At 55.2% G+C, this 19775-nt stretch overlaps 1 protein-coding gene across 2 annotated transcripts; it reads left to right on the top strand.

Annotated features, from left to right (window-relative positions):
* Positions 1–6231: 6231 nt before the first annotated feature.
* TRIM47 (tripartite motif containing 47) lies at positions 6232–10699 on the top strand. Of its 2 annotated transcripts, none has more exons than XM_025363234.1 (6): positions 6232–6948; positions 7979–8074; positions 8355–8585; positions 8749–8947; positions 9373–9447; positions 9736–10699. In XM_025363234.1, the coding sequence occupies exons 1-6, from the start codon at positions 6268–6270 to the stop codon at positions 10374–10376; spliced, it is 1923 nt and encodes a 640-aa protein (XP_025219019.1). In that variant the 5' UTR covers positions 6232–6267; the 3' UTR covers positions 10377–10699. The 2 variants fall into 2 exon arrangements, with proteins under 2 accessions (XP_025219019.1, XP_025219020.1); XM_025363235.1 differs by having other exon boundaries at positions 6232–6971.
* Positions 10700–19775: the final 9076 nt, after the last annotated feature.

Raw genomic sequence — 19775 nt, 5'->3', positions numbered from 1 at the left:
TAAAAAAAAAAAAAAAAAAAAAAAAAAAAACTTGTTCAGAGACAGTGAGGAAAAAAGACAATGAAACAAACAAACAAAACAAACAAAAAAGCTTTTTAACCAAAAAACAAAACAAAAAAGTACATCAAAAGCATAAAGAAGTCCAGGCGCAGTGGCTCATGCCTGTAGTCCCAGCAATTTGGGAGGCCAGATCACCTGAGGTCAGGAGTTCAAGACCAGCCTGGCCAACATGGTGAAGCCCCCTCTCTACTAAAGATACAAAAACTAGTTGGGCGTGGTAGTGCATGCCTATAGTCCCAGCTGCTCCGGAGGCTGAGGCACGAGGATGGCTTGAACCCAGGAGGCAGGTGTTGCAGTGAGCCGAGATCGAGCCAGTGCACTCCAGCCTGGGAGAAAGAGTGAGACTCTGTCTCAAAAAAAAAAAAAAAAAAAAAAAAATACAGAAAAGGAAGTGCTCTTAGGGACATGGTGTTTGGATCCCCTTTCAATAATTTTCAGAGACACAAGTAAAGCTAGAAATAGTTTTTTAATTACTCTCGTCACCAGATTGCTTTTTGCTTTTTTTTCCCCAGAGACAGGCTCTTAATATGTTGCCCAGGCTGGTCTCCAACTCCTGAGCTGGAGTCCTCGTGCCTTGGCTCCCAAAGGATTGGGATTATAGGCGTGAGCCACCACACCCAGCCATTTGTTTTTATTTGATTTTTTTTCTTTTTTTTCTCAAGCAGTACTAAGGTCAGATAGTCATACGTGAGATTTATAATTATTCAAGCTGCAACCTATTGAGCTTAAATTCTGCTTCCTCTGCAGGACGAGTTATGTGACCTCTGGCAAGACATGGTACCTGTCGGAATTCCTGTTGCCGTCCTTTAGGATGGGGTCCTTGGATGGACAGAATGAGGGCAGGTGTGAACATGCTGAGCTCCCATGGTGCCAGTTACCCTTGCCCTTGGCTCTTAGACAATTCATTTTGAAGGGAACTAATACATTGGGCAGACAACTTTAAAACTTTGGAAATGGAAATGAAATAGAAAGATGCCAGGCTGGACACGGTGGCTCACATCTGTAATTCCAGCACTTTGAGAGGCCGAGGCAGGCAGATCACCTGAGGTCAGGGGTTTGAGACCAGCCTGGCCAACATGGTGAAACCCCATCACTACTAAAAAATACAAAATTTAGCCCGGCGTGGTGATGCATGTCTGTAATCCCAGCTACTTGGGAGGCTGAGGCAGGAGAATCGCTTGAACCCGGGAGGTGGAGGTTGCAGTGAGTTGAGATTGTGCCACTGCACTCCAGCCTGGGCAACAGAGTGAGACTCCATTTCAAAAAAAACAGAAAAGAAAAAAAATATCTAGATGCCACCACACTGACAAACCACATCTCTGTGCTTTCCTCCTGGGGGGCAGATCTTTTCAAGCAGGGAGGATAGCAGGCTGTGGGTGGGGAGCAGAGGGTTGGCTGGGACCCAACCGGAAAGGCACCCTCTCCTCCAGAACCAGGCAGGTTTGTGGCCTCAGCAAACACAGGCAGCCTGGGCCTCCCAACCGCTCCTGGGGCTTGGCAGACAAGTGACAGTCCTGATCAAGTGCTCTTGAGAAACCAGCGTATGGAACTCATTACCCACCTTCCTGCCAAATCAGGCACACCCAGGCCGGCTCCCTCTGCTACTCCCTCTGCCTGGAAGGTCTTTTCCCACCCCAGCCTCTGCCTGCCCGAGTCCTAGCAGTCTGTGAAAGCCCAGCTCAAATGCCACTTCCACAGTTCCCCCAGCCTTTCCCATGGAGCCCCCGGGAGCAGATGGCACTGCTCTTTTGGCACTTGGAGTTGCAACAGTCTGAATGTGTGTGTACCCTCAGAAGTGATGTGTTGAGATCCTCATCCCTAAGGTGATGGTCCTAGGAGGTGGGGTCTTCAGGTGGGTGAAGCCTCATTCATGGGATGAGTGCCCTTGTCCGAGGGGCCCCAGAGGCTCTCTGGCTGTCTCTTGGCCATGTGAGGACACAGTGGGAAGGCAGCCATCTACAACCCAGGAAGTGGCTCTCACTGGAACCCTGACTGTGCTGTCACCGTGATCGCAGACCTCCAGCCTCCAGAACTGTGAGGAGTGTCTGTTGTGTATAAGCCACCCAGTCTCTGGTGTTCTGAGATAGCAGCCAAGACACACTAAGACAGGGGTTACTGAATGCCTGGAGAGCCAGCTCCCTCCCCAAGAGACTGCGTCCCTCCTTCTTTCTTTCTTTTCTTTTTTTTTTTTTTTTTTTTTTATTGAGATGGAGTCTCGCTCTGTCGTCCAGGCTGGAGTGCAGTGGCACAACCTCTGCCTCCCGGGTTCAAGCAATTCTCCTGCCTCAGCCTCCCAAGTAGCTGGGAATACAGGTGCACGCACCACCATGGCCGGCTAATTTTTTTGTATTTTTAGTAGAGATGGGGTTTTGCCATGTTGGCCAGGCTGGTCTGGAACTCGTGACCTCAAGTAATTGCCCACCTCGGCCTCCCAAAGTCCTGGGATTCCAGGCGGGAGCCACCGCGCCCGGCGCATTTGTGCTCTTTTTCTTGTGTTTTCTCCTCTTTAGCTCTGAACTCATTAAGTTCCTTCTGAACATTTCTAGCCTGGTCTCAGGGGACCTGAGAGTATCTTCCCATCCCCCAAGCCCAGAGAGCTGGGGAAACAGAGGCAGGAATGCAGACCTGATGGGAGAGGTGGACAAGGGTTTGGGATGGCCGCGGCAGTGTGTGCTGAGGTTTAGGGAAGGGCCAGGGTCCCGGAACACAGAGAAGGCCAGGAACACCAGGGGACATGCATGACCTCTAGCACATTTGAGCCTGGGCTTCTCTCCAACCTTTCCTTATGTGCTGTTATAGGTTGAATCATGTTCCCTGAAAAAGACTTATTCAGATCCTAACCCCCAGGACCTGTGGCTGTGACCTTATTTGGAAATAAGAGTATTTGTAGATGTGACCGAGTTAAGATGAGGGCATACTGGAGTAGAATATGCCCTCATCCAACGACTGGTGTCCTTACAAGAAGAGGAAATTGGCACCGGGCTCAGTGGCTCACGCCTGTAATCCTAGCACTTTGGGAGGCTGAGGCAGGCAGACTGCTTAAGCCCAGGGGTTTCAGTGAGCAACAGAGCAAGAGTCTCTCAAAAAAAAAAAAAAAAAAAAAAAAGAGAGAGGAGGACATGAACACAGACACAGAGAAAAGGCAAATGACAACTGAGACTGATATTAGAGCGCATCTTACAGCTGAGAGCCAAGGAACGCCAAGAACTGCCAGCCAGTACCAGAAGCTGGGACAGATGCCCAGGACAGAGTCTCTCTCAGATCCTGTAGAAGGAAGCCACGCTGCAGCACCTTACTGAAAGCATTTCTTTCTATTCCAAATGGAGAGAATACACCACAGTGGTATGAGCAGTTACCTGTGACTTTGTCACTAACCGAAATTACAGGTATCTCCGGGTGCAGTGGCTCATGTCTGTAATCCCAGCACTTTGGGAGGCTGAGGCGGGCAGATCACTTGAGGTCAGGAGTTCGAGACCAGCCTGGCCAACATGGTGAAACCCCATCTCTACTAAAAATACAAAAAAAATTAGCCAGGCAAGGTAGCATTTAATTTTTTTTTTTTTTTTTTTTGAGATGCTCTGTCACCCAGGCTGGAGTGCGGTGGCGTGAACTCTCACTGCAACCTCTACCTCCCAGATTCAAGCGATTCTCCTGCCTCAGCCTCCCAAGTAGCTGGGATTACAGGTGCCCACTATCTTGCCTGTCTAATATGGTGAAACCCCATCTCTGCTAAAAATACAAAAATTAGCTGGGTGTGGTGGCGGGTGCCTGTAATACCAGATACTTGGGAGGCTGAGGCACGAGAATGACTTGAACCCGGGAGGTGGAGGTTGCAGTGAGCCGAAGTCGTGCCACTGTACTGCCAGTTGGGTCTCAAACTCCTGACTTTAAGTGATCCGCCTGCCTCAGCCTCCCAAAGTGCTGGGATTACAGGTGTGAGCCACCATACCCAGCCCCACTGTAGTCTTGACCTGCCCAGGGTCAAGTGATCCTACCACTTCAGCCTCCCAAGTAGCTGGGACCACAGCCTACTGCACTCAGCTATTTTTTTTTTTTTTTTTTTTTTTGTAGAGACGGAGTCTGCCTATGTTGCTCAGGCTGGTCTCGAACTCCTGGACTCAAGTGATCCTCCCACCTTAATCTCCCCAAGTGCTGGAATTACAGGCATGAGCCCCTGCACCCAGCCTGACATCACTGTTGATGTTGACCTTGATCACCTGGCTGAGCTACTGTATCAGGTTTCTCAGCTGTGAAGCTTTGGCTCCCTTTAGAAGAGTCGCTCTGCACAGCCCACAGGAGTGGGAAGTTAAGTTCCTCCTCACAGTCGCTACAAAAATCATTTGGGCCCGGGAGTGGTGGCTCACGCCTGTAATCCCAGCACTTTGGGAGGCCGAGGTGGGTGGATCATCTGAAGTCAGCAGTTAGAGACCAGCTTGGCCAACTGGTGAAATCCCGTCTCTACTAAAACTACAAAAATTAGCGGAGTGTGGTGGTGGGCGTGCATAATCCCAGCTACTCGAGAGGCTGAGGAAGGAGAATCGCTTGAACCCAGGAGGCACAGGTTGCAGTGAGCTGAGATTGCGCCACTGCACTCCAGCCTGGGCGACAAAAGCGAAATTCCATCTAAAAAAATAAAAATAAAATAACATTATTTGGAATTTTCAATGCGAAATGTGTCTATTCTCCCTGGCTTGTTAATTTGTTATTTATTTTTATCGGCATGGACCCATAGATGTTTATTTTACACTTTGGGTTATAATCAGCGCTACTTTACTTATTCTGTTGTCATTCCGGTGTAGTGTTTTTTTTTGTTTTTTTGTTTTTTTGTTTTTTGTTTTTTTTTTTTTTTTTAGACGGAGTCTCGCGCTGTGTCACCCAGGCTGGAGTGCAGTGGCGCGATCTCGGCTCACTGCAAGCTCCGCCTCCCAGGTTCACGCCATTCTCCTGCCTCAGCCTCCGAGTAGCTGGGACTACAGGCGCCCGCCACCACGCCCGGCTAGTTTTTTGTATTTTTAGTAGAGACGGGGTTTCACCATGTTAGCCAGGATGGTCTCGATCTCCTGATCTCGTGATCCACCCGCCTCGGCCTCCCAAAGTGCTGGGATTACAGGCTTGAGCCACCGCGCCCGGCCCCGGTGTAGTGTTTTAACATTATTGAGATATAACTCATACAATAAAACACACCACTTTAAGTGCATAATTAGATGAGCTTTAAATACTTCCAGTTGGGGAACCCCCAGCCCTACCACAGGTGCCCCCAGTGTCCAGGGACCAGAACTAAATTCCTCAGGCAAGGGACTCAGGGAATGATATCAACTTCCCATTTCAGATCTAGAAAAGCCCAAGTTCCCCACTGGGTGTAAACAGAGTCGCTAAAGGGGCTGGGCACTGTGGCTCAGCCTGTAATCCCAGCACTTTGGGAGGCCGAGGCGGGTAGATCATCTGAGGTCAAGAGTTCAAGACCAGCCTGGACCAGCCTGGACCAGCCTGGACAACAACGCCATCTCTACAAAAAATTACAAAAATTAGCCGGGTGTGGTAGTGAGCGCATGTAATTCCAGTTACTTGGGAGGCTGAAGCAGGAGAATCACTTGAATCCGGGAGGCGGAGGTTGCAGTGAGCCGAGATCACCCCACTGCACTCCAGCCTGGGCGACAAGTGCGGAACTCTGTCTCAAAAAAAAAAAAAAATAGAGTCGCTAAGGGGCAAAAACATAAGTACATCAGCAGTTATTTTTCTCTGCAGTCAGCAGCTCGGGAACTTTGCTAAGGGTGCCGGGGAGGGGTCGAGCGCAAAGGTGCAGGCGTGACACAGCTAGACCCGCCCAGCTCCTGCGGAGCCCTGGCCAGGCCCAGAAGGACCAGAGGGATGGAGGTTGAGCCCTTCCCATTTCTTCCGCTGTACCCCTCGCGTTCTCCGCCCGCGCTCCCTCAGTTTCACACCCTTTCAGCAGCTCCCTTCCTTGGGACCACGCGGACTACCCCTGGGGGTCGCGCGGGCTCAGAGGCCTCCCCGCGTTGTCTGGGCGGGGACTGGGAGTCCGCGGACCAGCGGGCGGGCGGGCGGCGCTGCGGGGCGGGCCGAGCTGGGGGCGGGCGGGGGCCGGAGCCCTGGCCTAGGTCCCAGGGGGCGGTGCCGCGGCGCGAACGGCCCGGGTCCCTCCCAGGCCGGAGCAGAATCGGCGGCGCCCTGGGCGGCCGCGGAGCCATGGACAGCAGTGGTCCCTTCAGCTGCCCCATCTGCCTAGAGCCGCTCCGGGAGCCGGTGACGCTGCCCTGCGGCCACAACTTCTGTCTCCCCTGCCTGGGCGCACTCTGGCCGCATCGTGGCGCGAGTGGCGCCGGCGGACCCGGAGGCGCGGCCCGCTGCCCGCTGTGCCAGGAGCCCTTCCCCGACGGCCTTCAGCTCCGCAAGAACCACACGCTGTCCGAGCTGCTGCAGCTCCGCCAGGGCTCGGGCCCCGGGCCCGGCCCCGGCCCCGGCCTGGCCCCTGCTCCGGCTCCGGAGCCCTCGGTGCCCAGCGCGCCGCCCAGCGCCCCGGAGCCGTCGGCCCCCTGCGCGCCCGAGCCGTGGTCCGCGGGCGAAGAGCCAGTGCGCTGCGACGCGTGCCCCGAGGGCGCGGCCCTGCCTGCCGCGCTGTCCTGCCTCTCCTGCCTCGCCTCCTTTTGCCCCGCGCACCTGGGCCCGCACGAGCGCAGCCCCGCGCTCCGCGGACACCGCCTGGTGCCGCCGCTGCGCCGGCTAGAGGAGAGCCTGTGCCCACGCCACCTGCGGCCGCTCGAGCGCTACTGCCGCGCGGAGCGCGTGTGTCTGTGCGAGGCCTGCGCCACCCAGGAGCACCGCGGCCACGAGCTGGTGCCGCTGGAGCAGGAGCGCGCGCTTCAGGAGGTGGGCTCCGGGGGCACACTCGGGTGAGCCGGGGCTGGTGACCGCGCGCGAGCGGGCCGAGGACCTTGGACCCCCCAGCCTTCCCGGGTTGGGTCTTAATTTCCTCCTCTAACCTGAGGATCTTTGCGGTCCCTTCCAGCCTTGACAAGGTCATCTGCTCGCGTGATGGAGATGGGAAGGGAGAAGGAGGGACGTGGGAGAACGGGACAAGGACGCGAAAAGCGGGCAGGGGACCTGAAGCCGGGCCGGGGTCTATGGGGGTGTAGGCGGGAGGGAACCGGGTGAGGCCCGCGGGGTTCCGGTAGCGTGGCTCCTGGTGCCGCCCAGGGGCTCACCCGGTCTCAGCTCAGATTTGCCCTGGGCTAAGTCTGCGGCTTTCGATGGGTGTGGCAGGCGGCAGGAGGGCGGCCGGGCACACAGATTCTCTGTCCAGCTGTTCCAGGGGCCAGTGGTGGGAGCATGTGCGCCGCGGCCTCTACCTCCCGCCCCCAGTTTCCTTTGGCCTCCAGCCCGGTCTTGGCGCCTCTGGCCAAGGGATTTTCCGTCTCTCCTGCCTGGAGCAGTGACTCATAAGACCTAGGGGATTTGCCCGGAATCCCCTTTTTTCAGGCCTGGACTGTGGATGCAGGTTCTTTGGGAACAGTGATCCCCAGGACAGCTTAATGCTTCCTTGTGCAGTCACCCCCAACCCCTGCACCTAACTCGCTTACTCCGTGCCTCTTCCCCGCTGGAGGAAGTTCTCAAATTCATCTGAGTAACACTGAGACCAGCGGAAGGCCCTGTACTGGGCCTCCTGTCAGAGACGGGAGGCAGACACCCAGTCAGCCTGCGGGCCCCCAGGCGTTCAGGAAAGGCACCAGCCTGGGCTGCAGGCACCTCTGGCATATTATGGGACATCGTGGCCACTCCAGTCCCACCCAATGCACAGATACCACTCCCCGGTCACCCCTTCTCTCCCCTGGCAAGGCCTGGGACCCCAGGGCAGGGCTGTGGCCTCTGCCAGACCTCTCATGGAGGGTGTTGTCCACAGGCTGAGCAGCCGAAAGTCCTGAGCGCCGTGGAGGACCGCATGGACGAACTGGGTGCTGGCATTGCACAGTCCAGGCGCACAGTGGCTCTCATCAAGGTCAGACACCCCTCCCCAGCCTCCATCCCTGTCCTCCCCTGCAGTGGGCATACTCCTGGCAGTGTATGCTTTCAGCATGGCACAATCCACTCCAAACAAGCCATGCGCATACCCACTAAGCACAAGTGTCCCCTGACCTGGCCCAGATGCAGGGTAGGCTCAGGCTGGCCCCTCTGTCCTCTCAAGAGGGTGGGTGGGAAGCCGGGGTCAGGGAAGGAGGGAGCCACAGTCCAGGACGGTTCTTTGCCCTCATTGCCCCCGCTACTGTCATCCTGTGCAGAGTGCAGCCGTGGCGGAGCGGGAGAGGGTGAGCCAGCTGTTTGCAGAGGCTGCGGCTGCCCTGCAGGGCTTCCAGACCCAGGTGCTGGCCTTCATCGAGGAGGGGGAAGCTGCTATGCTGGGCCGCTCCCAGGGTGACCTGCGGCGACAGGAGGAACAGCGCAGCCGCCTGAGCCGAGCCCGCCAGAATCTCAGCCAGGTCCCTGAAGCCGACTCAGTCAGCTTCCTGCAGGTGAGGGCCGCTCTGGGGGCCACAGAAGGAACAGAAGCTGGGACAGGTCGGGGTGGAGGGAGGAGGAGACAGTGGGTGCATGACCTCCTGGCAGAGCCGCCTCCACCCCCAGCAAGGAGGAGCCATGGCCAGCAGAGCTTTAATGGGCATTTGTCTGGCACAGGAGCTGCTGGCACTAAGGCTGGCCCTGGAGGAGGGGTGTGGCCCTGGCCCTGGACCCCCGAGGGAGCTCAGCTTCACCAAATCTTCCCAAGCTGTCCGCGCAGTGAGAGACGTGCTGGCCGTGGCCTGCGCCAACCAGTGGGAGCAGCTGAGGGGGCCGGGTGGCAACGAGGACGGGCCACAGAAGCTGGATTCGGAAGGTGGGCACCGCCCCACTCCCCCGATGACTCACCCTCTCCCAGCCTCTCGCACAGGCCCTCAGGCCTGGTGCCCATCCAGAAGTGGAGGAGGAAAATTGTGCCTGGCACAGGGAGGAGCCCAAATCCCGCCAGTGACTAGAACTGCCACCCTGTGGGGATCAATCAGCCCCTTGGACCTGGGGTAGAGGGGGCTTCTCCTAGCCCACCCTCTAGCTCCAGAGGGGCTGTGGCCCGGGAAGCACGTGGGGCAAGGAGCAGAACACAGGCAATGGGCATGCGTGTGAGCACAGCGTGCCACGTCTGGGTGGTGCTTGCTCCCTGGTGGCTCTGGACTCTGGGAGGAAGTGAAGGGGGAAGGGATTGTAGTCACAGGTTCGGAGGGGGGCAGTCTGGGGGCATTCTCACCATTATCTCCTCTTCTGCAGCTGATGCTGAGCCCCAGGACCCCGATAGCACGAACCTCTTAGAGAGTGAAGCTCCCAGGGACTATTTCCTGAAGTGTAAGTGGGCGCCCGTGCCCCCTCCACTCACGCCGGGCCCTCCCAGGGCTGCTAGGCTGATCCCAGAAGCAGGTCCCAGCAGGGCCCTGGCACACAAGGGTTAGGATTCCTCTCCCTAGTTCGTGGGGAGAGCTAGGGCAGCTCCTGGGGTGGTCTCCGGCGGGGCTGGGTTGTGCTGGTTGGAAAGCAGGGGAGAGGCTGTGTTTTCGGGGGTGGGCACTTGTGGAGGGGCCGTGCCCTCTCAGCCTGGCCCTGAGCCCTGCCTCTCTCTTCTGTCCGCGGGATCAGTTGCCTACATCGTGGATTTGGACAGTGACACGGCAGACAAGTTCCTGCAGCTGTTTGGAACCAAAGGTGTCAAGAGGGTGCTGTGTCCTATCAACTACCCCGAGTCGCCTACCCGCTTCACGCATTGTGAGCAGGTGCTGGGCGAGGGTGCCCTGGACCGGGGCACCTACTATTGGGAGGTGGAGATTATCGAGGGCTGGGTCAGCGTGGGGGTCATGGCCGAAGACTTCTCCCCGCAAGAGCCCTACGACCGCGGCCGGTTAGGCCGCAACGCCCACTCCTGCTGCCTGCAGTGGAATGGACGCAGCTTCTCCGTCTGGTTTCATGGGCTGGAGGCTCCCCTGCCGCACCCCTTCTCGCCCACGGTCGGGGTCTGCCTAGAATACGCCGACCGTGCCCTGGCCTTCTATGCCGTGCGGGACGGCAAGATGAGCCTCCTGCGGAGGCTGAAGGCCTCCCGGCCCCGCCGGGGTGGCATCCCGGCCTCCCCCATTGACCCCTTCCAGAGCCGCCTGGACAGTCACTTTGCGGGGCTGTTCGCCCACAGGCTCAAGCCTGCGTTCTTCCTGGAGAGTGTGGACGCTCACCTGCAGATCGGGCCCCTCAAGAAGTCCTGCATATCTGTGCTGAAGAGGAGGTGATGCCGGGCACGGGCGCTCCTGTTGCGGTCTCTGCTCCAGGAAGCTGCCTCCTCTGGGCCCTCTCCTTCCTCTGGGGAAGGCACCAGCATGAGTCCCATACACTCAGCCTTCTCATTTCTAGAGGCTTCCACCTTTTATACACTCAGCCTTCCCCCCCACAAGGCAGGAGGCCCCCCAGACCCTGTTCCCCTGCAGACCTCGCTTCTGAGAGACAGAGCTACAGCTGGGACAGCTCCAAGCTACCCTGACCCCTCCTTTTCCAGGTTTCTAGAACAATGTCTGGCATATAGTAGGTGCTCAATAAACACTTGTTGAATGAATGACTCCTTTTCCATCCTCGCCACCAAAGGATTCCCAGAACCCCTCTCATTCATAAGCTGGTTGAGTGGGCAGGCAGGAGAGGGGCCGGAGCCCCTGGTCCCAGGATTCCTGTTGAGAGAGCGCCCTGGCCTGTGAGAAGGGGGCTGGAACAGGGTACCTGCCCTTTGGGGCACCCCCACTCCCTTGTTCCCAGCAGGGGCAGCCAGAGGTGGCTTCTCCAGCCCCACTGCCATCCTGGCTGCTTGAGTGTTTGCTTGGGATGGCCTGACTCCCACCAGCTATTTCTATCTTTCATGTGGCAGCCTGGCTCTGGACCTGCCATCGCTGTTTGTACTGTTTGTGCCCAGCATTAAATGCAGGCCTCACCCCTCCAGGAACAGGGCAGGACCCCTGGGCGTGGGCAAGAGAGTTTTGAGACCTGGAGCTTCCTTCACACATAGCCCTCAGCCCACAGAGCCGGCCCAGGATGTGGCTGGAGCCCAGAGCATCTACAATAAGAGGACTTATGTCCTGGCTAGGCACAGTGACTCACGCCTGTAATCTCAGCACTTTGGGAGGCCAAGGCAGGCAGATCACTTGAGGTCAGGAGTTTGAGACCAGCCTAGGCAACTTGGTGAACCCCTCATCTCTACTAAAAATACAAAAATTAGCCGGGCGTGGTGGTGGGCGCCTGTAATCCCAGCTACTCAGGGCCCTGAGGCAGAAGAATCACTTGAACCCGGAAGGCAGAGGTAATAGTGAGCCAAGATCAATCACACCACTGCACTCCAGCCTGGGCGACACAGCAAGACTCCATCTCAAAAAATAAAAGGACGTATGTCCCCCTCTGGAATCTTCTTGTCCTCCATGCTGGGGACACCTGTGACCTGTCCCCCAGGAGAGCCTCTGCCTCTCTTCTGGGAGGGCCCAGTGCCCTCTGCTGCCCTAGAACCCGAGCCAGGCCTGGGATGCCCTGAGGGTACAGGCCAGTATGTTTCCAGGCGCAGGCCAGCTCGCTCCTCCCTGGGTTCTGTGTGGCCCAGGTACACCCCAGAGAGGGGCTGTGGCCAAGGGCAAGGGCAGACAGAGAGGCCTCTCAGACAGACGCCCATCTCCAGGTCAGGCGGGATAATGGGTGAGCTATGCAGCCAGACAGCAAGGCCATACAAGTCCAGCCCCAGCAGCCTCAGCAGCTAAAAATAGCCCCTCCCGTGGAGCCTGCCTGGGCCCCGGCAGCCAGGATGTTGTTTTTCCGGGCGGGGCCTCCTTGCTTCTGGTGCTTTGTGTTTTCAACACCGTTCCCTTGGCAGCCACGGGTCCCCAGCTCACCCGGCAGTGAAAGGGCTGGCGGAGAAGGCTGCCCCACTGTCCCCTTGGATGCTCCTTGGACCACCTACTACAAGCCTCCTACCTTGCACAGGACCCCTCCCACCCCTCATGCCACCTGCTGTCTCATCTTGTCCCCCTACTTGGCACTCCCTACCCTACAGGCTCCCCTTGCCAGGGAACCTTCTGGTCTCTGACCCTGTAGGAAGCGTTGGCATGTCCTGGAATGTGAGCTAGACAAGCCTGGTGCTTTCTTGGTGGAATTCAGGTGGGACTGGTCACGCCTGTGGCCACAGACACAGCCAATCAGCAAGGATGCCATCTGCAGAGTGGCCTCCAGCTCCAGAGTCTTGCGTGGCAGTTTGGGAAACAAACATCTCTTTATAAAAAAATATTGAGGCCAGGCGCGGTGGCTCAAGCCTGTAATTCCAGCACTTTGGGAGGCCGAGACGGGCGGATCACGAGGTCAGGAGATCGAGACCATCCTGGCTAACACGGTGAAACCCCGTCTCTACTAAAAAATACAAAAAACTAGCCAGGCGAGGTGGCGAGCGCCTATAGTCCCAGCTACTCGGGAGGCTGAGGCAGGAGAATGGCGTAAACCCGGCAGGCGGAGCTTGCAATGAGCTGAGATCCGGCCACTGTACTCCAGTCTGGGTGACAGAGCGAGACTCCATCTCAAAAAAAAAAAAAAAAAAAAAAAATTGAAGCTGGGCATGGTGGCTCACACCTGTAATCCCAGCACTTTGGGAGGCTGAGGTGGGACGATCACTCGAGCCCAGGAGTTTGAGATCAGTCTGGCCGACATGGTGAGACCCCATCTCTACAAAAAACAAAAATAAAAATAAAAATTGGCCAGGTGCAATAGCTCACACCTGTAATCCCAGCACTTTGGGAGGCCGAGACGGGTGGATCACGAGGTCAGGAGTTCAAGACCAGCCTGGCCAACATGGTGAAACCGTGTCTCTACTAAAAATACCAAAAAAATTAGCTAGATGTGGTGGCGGGCGCCTGTAATCCCAGCTACTCGGGAGGCTGAGGCAGAGAATTACTTGAACGCAGCAAGCAGAGGTTGCAGTGAGCCGAGATCACACCACTGCACTCCAGACTGGGCAACAGAGCCAGACTCCGTCTCAAAAACAAAAAACAAAAAACAGCCAGCATGGTGGTGCATGTCTGTGGTTTCAGCTACTTGGGAGGCTGAGATGGGAGGGTCCCTTGAGCCCAGGAGGTTGGGGCTGCAGTGAGCCATGTTCATGCCACTATACTCCAGCCTAGATGACAGGGTGAGACCCTGTCTCAAAAATAAATACATAAAATAAAATAAATTTTAAAATATAGAGACAGGGTTCTATACCATGCCTGAAACAAGCATTTTAATCCCAAATCCCTGTATTGTAGCTTTGCAGCTCAGAGCCAGGGATTGGCTGGCCCCTGGGTGCACAGCTAGCAAGGGGCTGGCTCTTCAGATCCCAAGTTTCAGACTCTGAAGACTGGAGTGTTAGCTACAACCTCGCATTTCCTTTGTCACCCTGGACTGCGAGCGTGTGTGTGTGTGTGTGTGTGTGTGTGTGTGTGTGGTCTGCATGCCTAGGTGTTTTGTGTGTATGCGTATATGTGCATGTATCTGCATACCTGTGTGTATATCTGCATGTGTGTGTGTGCTATGCATGAGTGTCTGCCTGGGTGATCGTCTGTGTATGAACGCATGTTGCTCCAGCCTAGTGACTTTTCCAACGATGCTCTGAGAAGACCTAGGAGGAGGTGCACTGAGCGGGGTGGGCTGGGGAAAGGCTGGAGGCAGGTCCCTCAGCACCCCTCCCAACATCTTAATCAGAGAAGCTTTTGCCTATTTGATTCAAGACTGCTTTTAAAAAAGAAACTGGGCTGGGTGAGGTGGCTCACGCCTGTAATCCCAGCACTTTGGGAGGCCGAGGCAGGCAGATCATGAGGTCAGAAGATCGAGACCATCCTGGCCAACATGGTGAAATCCCCTCTCTACTAAAAAAAAAAAAAAAAAAAAAAAAATTAACCGGACATGGTGGCAGGCACCTGTAGTCCCAGCTACTTGGGAGGCTGAAGCAGGAGAATGGCGTGAACCCAGGAGGCAGAGCTTGCAGTGAGGCGAGATCGCGCCACTGCACTCCAGCCTGGGTGATACAGCGAGACTCTGTCTCAAAAGAAAAAAAAAGAAAAGAAAAAAGAAACTGTTAAAAAGAAAAAAAAAATGAGAAAACCACTGACCTAGTCTCAACCTTCCCCTCCCACTACCATTTTCAGAGGAAGAAACTGAGGCACGGGGTACTGGGGGACTGCCCAGTTACCGAGTCCAGAACACTCTCCATACCGCCCAGTCTAGGTGTGTCTTGTGCTTAGAAATGCCTAAACAGGCCAGGCGTAGTAGCTCATGCCTGTAATCCCAGCACTTTGGGAGGTTGAGGCGGGCAGATCACTTGAGATCACAAGTTCGAGACCAGCCTGGCCAACATAGGGCAACCCCATCTCTACTAAAAAATACAAAAAGTAGCCAGGAGTGGTGGCACGTGCCTACAGTCCTAGCTACTAGGGAGGCTGAGGCAAAAGAATCGCTTGAATCTGGGAGGCGGAGGTTGCAGTGAGCTGAGATCACACCCCTGCACTCCAGCCTGGGTGACAGAGCAAGATTTTGTCTCCAAAAAAAAAAAAAAAGAACTGTCTAAACACACACACACACACACACACACACACACACACCCCCACACTCACACACACACAACCCTGCTTCCCAGCATTGCCGCCTGTGTATGCGCTGCCCTCGGCCAGGTCCCAGTTCCCACGGTCACCAGAGCCCTGGCACGGCTGCCCGAGGGTCTGTGGCCTCAGAAGCTCCCGCCAGAGCCCCCGCCAGGCCCCCACCAGGCCCAGACAATGGTGCAGGGTGAGGGGTTTCCGAGGCTTTGGCGCTGGTTGCTGGGCCTGGCTGCTCTGGGCCAGGCAAGGAGCCAACCTCCACTCGCACTTTGTTTCTGTGGGAAAATGAGCTCGGGTTCCAACCAACGGCCTGAGGAAGCGGCTTGGGCTGCTCCCATGGCTTCCCCACACCCCAGGAGGACATAGACCCCCAGTCTTCTTTCCTCCCTTCTCCTCATCCTCGTCCTCCCCTTCCCGAGGCCCGAGGAACACTCACAGAAGTACCTCCCTTCACCCCCTCTCCTCCCAGGCAGAGTGGGTGCGGCTGGACTGTGGCTCCCGGAGGCCTGGCCAGGAGGATGGGGCCGAACTGGGCGTGGCTGAGGTTGGCAGCTACTGCATCTCTCCCAGGAGGAAAGTACTCTAGTCCTTCTTTATCTCGGAGGATGCGTTCCCAGACCCCCCGTGTGTGCCTGACACTGCAGACGGTACAGAATCCTATATGCACTATGGCTTTTCCATCTGGTAACCAAGATGGCTAAAAGTAAACAATGGGCGGGCAGTCCTACAGTGTGGATTCCCCGAACAAAGGGATGATTCTTGTCCCAGGCAGGCTGGATGAAGTGGGATGGCGCGAGATTTCATCATGCTACTCAGAATGGCATGCAATCTAAAACTTATGAGTTGTTTGCTTCTGGAATCTTCCATTTAACATTTCTGGATTGCAGTAGACTGTGAGTAAGCAAAGCCATTGATAACAGGGGACTACTGGAGCACTGAGCAGGGTCTGTGTCCCGTTCAACCCCAAACACCCCACGCCCATTTGATGCCGACATTCAAAATCTGGAAGGTGGCCAGGTGTGGTGGCTCATGCCTGTAATGCCAGCACTTTGGGAGGCCGAGGAGGGCAGATCATGAGGTCAGGAGTTCAAGGCCAGCCTTACCAACATAGTGAAACCCCATCTTTACTAAAAATACAAAAATTAGCTGGGCATGGTGGTGCAAGCCTGTAATTCCAGCTACTCAGAAGGCTGAGGCAGGAGAATTACTTGAACCAGGGAGGCAGAGGTTGCAGTGAGCTGAGATCGTACCACTGCACTCCAGCCTGGGTAACAGAGTGAGACTCCATCTCAAACAAACAAACGAAATCTAGAAGGCGAGGTCATTCCCCGTCCACACAGTCAGATCTGGGGGATGCATAAGAAATGCAGGAAGCCCTGGTGGTCCTTGTGGGCTTCACTTGGGATGGAGAGCCACTGTGTTCTCCTCACATGCTCCTGACACCTTCAAGGGTATATGGACCAAATAGTGATGGGGTCTTGCTGTGTTGGCCCGGCTGGTCTCCAACTCCTGGGCCCAAGCAATCTTCCCACTTCACCTTCCCAAAGTGCTGGGATTATAGGCATGAGCCACCATGCCCACACCCAGCCTGTACTTTATCTTTAAATGACATTCAAATTTTGAATTTTACTCAATAGCTGGGATTACAGGTGCACACCACCACGCCCGGCTAATTTTGTATTTTTAGCCCAATGTTATTTTAATGTACAAGCCCGGCCCAATATTGCTATAATATAAAAAACAGGCCAGGCTAGGTGGCTCACACCTATAATCCTAGCATTTTTGGAGGCTGAGGCAGGTGGATCACCTGAGGTCAGGAGTTTGAGACCATTGTGGCCAACATGGTGAAACCCCGTCTCTACTAAAAATACAAAACTTAGCCAGGCGTGGTGGCTAATCCCAGCTACTTGGGAGGCTGAGGCAGGAGGATGGCTTGAACCCGGGAGGCGGAGGTTGCAGTGAACTGAGATTGCACCACTGCACTCCAGCCTGGCAACAGAGCGAGACTCTGTCTCAAAAAAAAAAAAAAAAGTTTAAAATGGTGAATTTTAGGCCGGGCGCGGTGGCTCAAGCCTGTAATCCCAGCACTTTGGGAGGCCGAGACGGGCGGATCACGAGGTCAGGAGATCGAGACCATCCTGGCTAACACAGTGAAACCCCGTCTCTACTAAAAATACAAAAAACTAGCCGGGCGTGGTGGCGGCGCCTGTAGTCCCAGCTACTCGGGAGGCTGAGGCAGGAGAATGGCGGGAACCCGGGAGGCGGAGCTTGCAGTGAGCCGAGATCCCGCCACTGCACTCCAGCCTGGGCGACAGAGCGAGACTCCACCTCAAAAAAAAAAAAAAAAAAAAAGGTGAATTTTATGTTATGTATATTTTACCACGTGCCCCCGCCCAACACTGCCAAAAATAAAGAAAGAAAAGGACAGTGGCCATGAGAAGGAGCCCTAATGGGGCTGGCGGAAGGCCATTTCTAGGGATCACTTCCTTGAAGAAAGGGCTGTTGAGACCTGAAGGACAGGGAGGAGCTAACAAGACAGAAAGGATGGGTGTGGGCTCGAGACCAGCCAGTGCACTGCAGGGGACAGCAGTGCAGGGCAGAAGGGTGAGAGGCCTGAGGTGGCAGGCCAGGTCCTGCAAGGCAAAGCCTGGTAAGGATTCTAGAATTTTCCTAGGAACAATGGGAAGCCAGGGCATGGTCTCACATCAGTAAACAGTACAGTCAGATTTGAAGTTTTGACTGGGCACCATGGCTCACGCCTGTAATCCCAGCACTTTGGGAGTCTGAGGCGGGAGGATCACAAGCTCAGGAGTTCAAGGCCAGCCTGGGCAACATGGTGAAACCCCATCTCTACCAAAAATAGAAGGAAAAAAAAAAAAAATCAGCCAGGCATGGTGACGCACACCTGTGGTTCCAGCTACTCTGAGGGCTGAGGTACGAGGATTGCTTGAGCCCAGGAAGCAGAGGTTGCAGTGAGCTGAGATCACACTGCAGTCCAGCCTGGGTGACAGAGAGAGACTCCATTTCTTTTTTTTTTTTTTTTTTTGAGACGGAGTCTGGCTCTGTCGCCCAGGCTGGAGTGCAGTGGCCAGATCTCAGCTCACTGCAAGCTTCGCCTCCCGAGTTTACGCCATTCTCCTGCCTCAGCCTCCCAAGTAGCTGGGACTACAGGTGACCGCCACCTCGCCCGGCTAGTTTTTTGTATTTTTTAGTAGAGATGGGGTTTCACTGGGTTAGCCAGGATGGTCTCGATCTCCTGACCTCGTGATCTGCCCGTCTTGGCCTCCCAAAGTGCTAGGATTACAGGCTTGAGCCACTGCGCCCGGCCAAGATGCCATTTCAAAAAAAAAAAAAAAAAAGGGTTTGAAGTTTCAAAGTCATTCTATTATTTAGGTGAGAAATAAGCTAAGGAGGGGAAAAAAGAGGATGAAAATAACTAAAACTGCTGCCTTGCATCTTGCCAGGGAGAGCCCCCTAACTCTGGGAAGGGGGACAGAGAAATCTAATAGCAGGGAGAGCCAGGCCCTTAAGCACCTTCCCTGCTCCCTCCTCTCCTCCAGCTCTCTGGTGTAGGGGGTCCCTCCAGCCAAGGCTTCTCAGTACTGGGACGCGGACATCTTCAGAGGTCACACCACCCCTTTCTGGCTTTCTGTGGCTTTGGAGGCTCAGAAGCGGAAATGCACTCAAGCCGTGTATAAACACTCTAACAGCAGGAATTGCTCAGAACAGGCCTTGCAGCTGTGTCTGGGGAAACTGAACTTGACAGAGCCAGGAGGTCCCAGTGGGAACCTCAGGGTGGGGCCCATCTCTATAGCAACCAGAAACAGCCCCAGACACGCGCTGGCCCTGCCTCTGAGGAGGGAGCGGGCAACTTGTGTTCTTGAAATACCCACGGCCAAAAAGGACTCATCCAAAATAGCCCACTTTCACATCACCAAACATCAGCAACGCCTCACAGGGCATCTGCCACTCTGCAGCACAGCAACCAACGGGGAGTAGCAGAAAGTTACCATGACTTACCAGGAGTTTTCTTCCTCTCACTGGCGTATTAGGAAGAGGACAACTGGCTGAATGAAAAAGATTTGGTGTATCAAGCACAAATTTGTTCCCCAATACTCAGGTAAAAGAAATGTCCATTTGGGCAGTTTCCCTAAATCAAGTAAAATGTGATTATAGGCCGGGCGCGGTGGCTCAAGCCTGTAATCCCAGCACTTTGGGAGGCCGAGGTGGGCGGATCACAAGGTCAGGAGATCGAGACCATCCTGGCTAACATGGTGAAACCCCGTCTCTACTAAAGAAAATACAAAAAAACTAGCCGGGCGAGGTGGCGGGCGCCTGTAGTCCCAGCTACTCCGGAGGCTGAGGCAGGAGAATGGCGTGAACCCGGGAGGCGGAGCTTGCAGTGAGCCGAGATCCTGCCACTGCACTCCAGCCTGGGCGGCAGAGTGAGACTCCGTCTCAAAAAAAAAAAAAAAAGTGATTATAAGCTGCCCTTTGCCAAGAAAGTAGGAAATTCAACTTCAGGCATATGGGGAGGGGCATCTTCCCCCTCAGTAGAATCACTATTATTATTATTATTATTATTATTATTATTATTATTATTTGAGATGGAGTCATCCAGGCTGGAGGGCACAATCTTTGCTCACTGTAACCTCCACCTCCCAGGTTCAAGCAATTCTCCTGACTCAGCCTCTGGAGCAGCTGGGATTACAGGCGCCCACCACCATGCTCGGCTAATTTCTATATTTTTAGTAGAGACAGGGTTTCACCATGTTGGCCAGGCTGGTCTCGAACTCCTGACCGCAGGTGATCGGCCCACCTTGGCCTCCCAAAGTGCTGGGATTACAGGCAAGAGCCACTACACCTGGCATTATATGGTGATTCCATGGTACCCAGGGGATGGGAGAGCTTTCTCCCCCGCACCAACTCTGTTGCTCAGGCTGGAGTGCAGTGGCACCATCTCAGCTCACTGCAACCTCCGCCTCCTGGGCTCAAGTGATTCTCCTGCCTCAGCCTCCTGTGTAGCTGGGATTACAGGTGTGC

Source organism: Theropithecus gelada, chromosome 16 (assembly GCF_003255815.1).
Source record: "Theropithecus gelada isolate Dixy chromosome 16, Tgel_1.0, whole genome shotgun sequence".
Taxonomy (NCBI): Eukaryota; Metazoa; Chordata; class Mammalia; order Primates; family Cercopithecidae; genus Theropithecus; species Theropithecus gelada.
The sequence above is the reverse complement of the archived record's forward strand: the minus strand, read 5'-3'. Positions and strand labels throughout refer to the sequence as shown.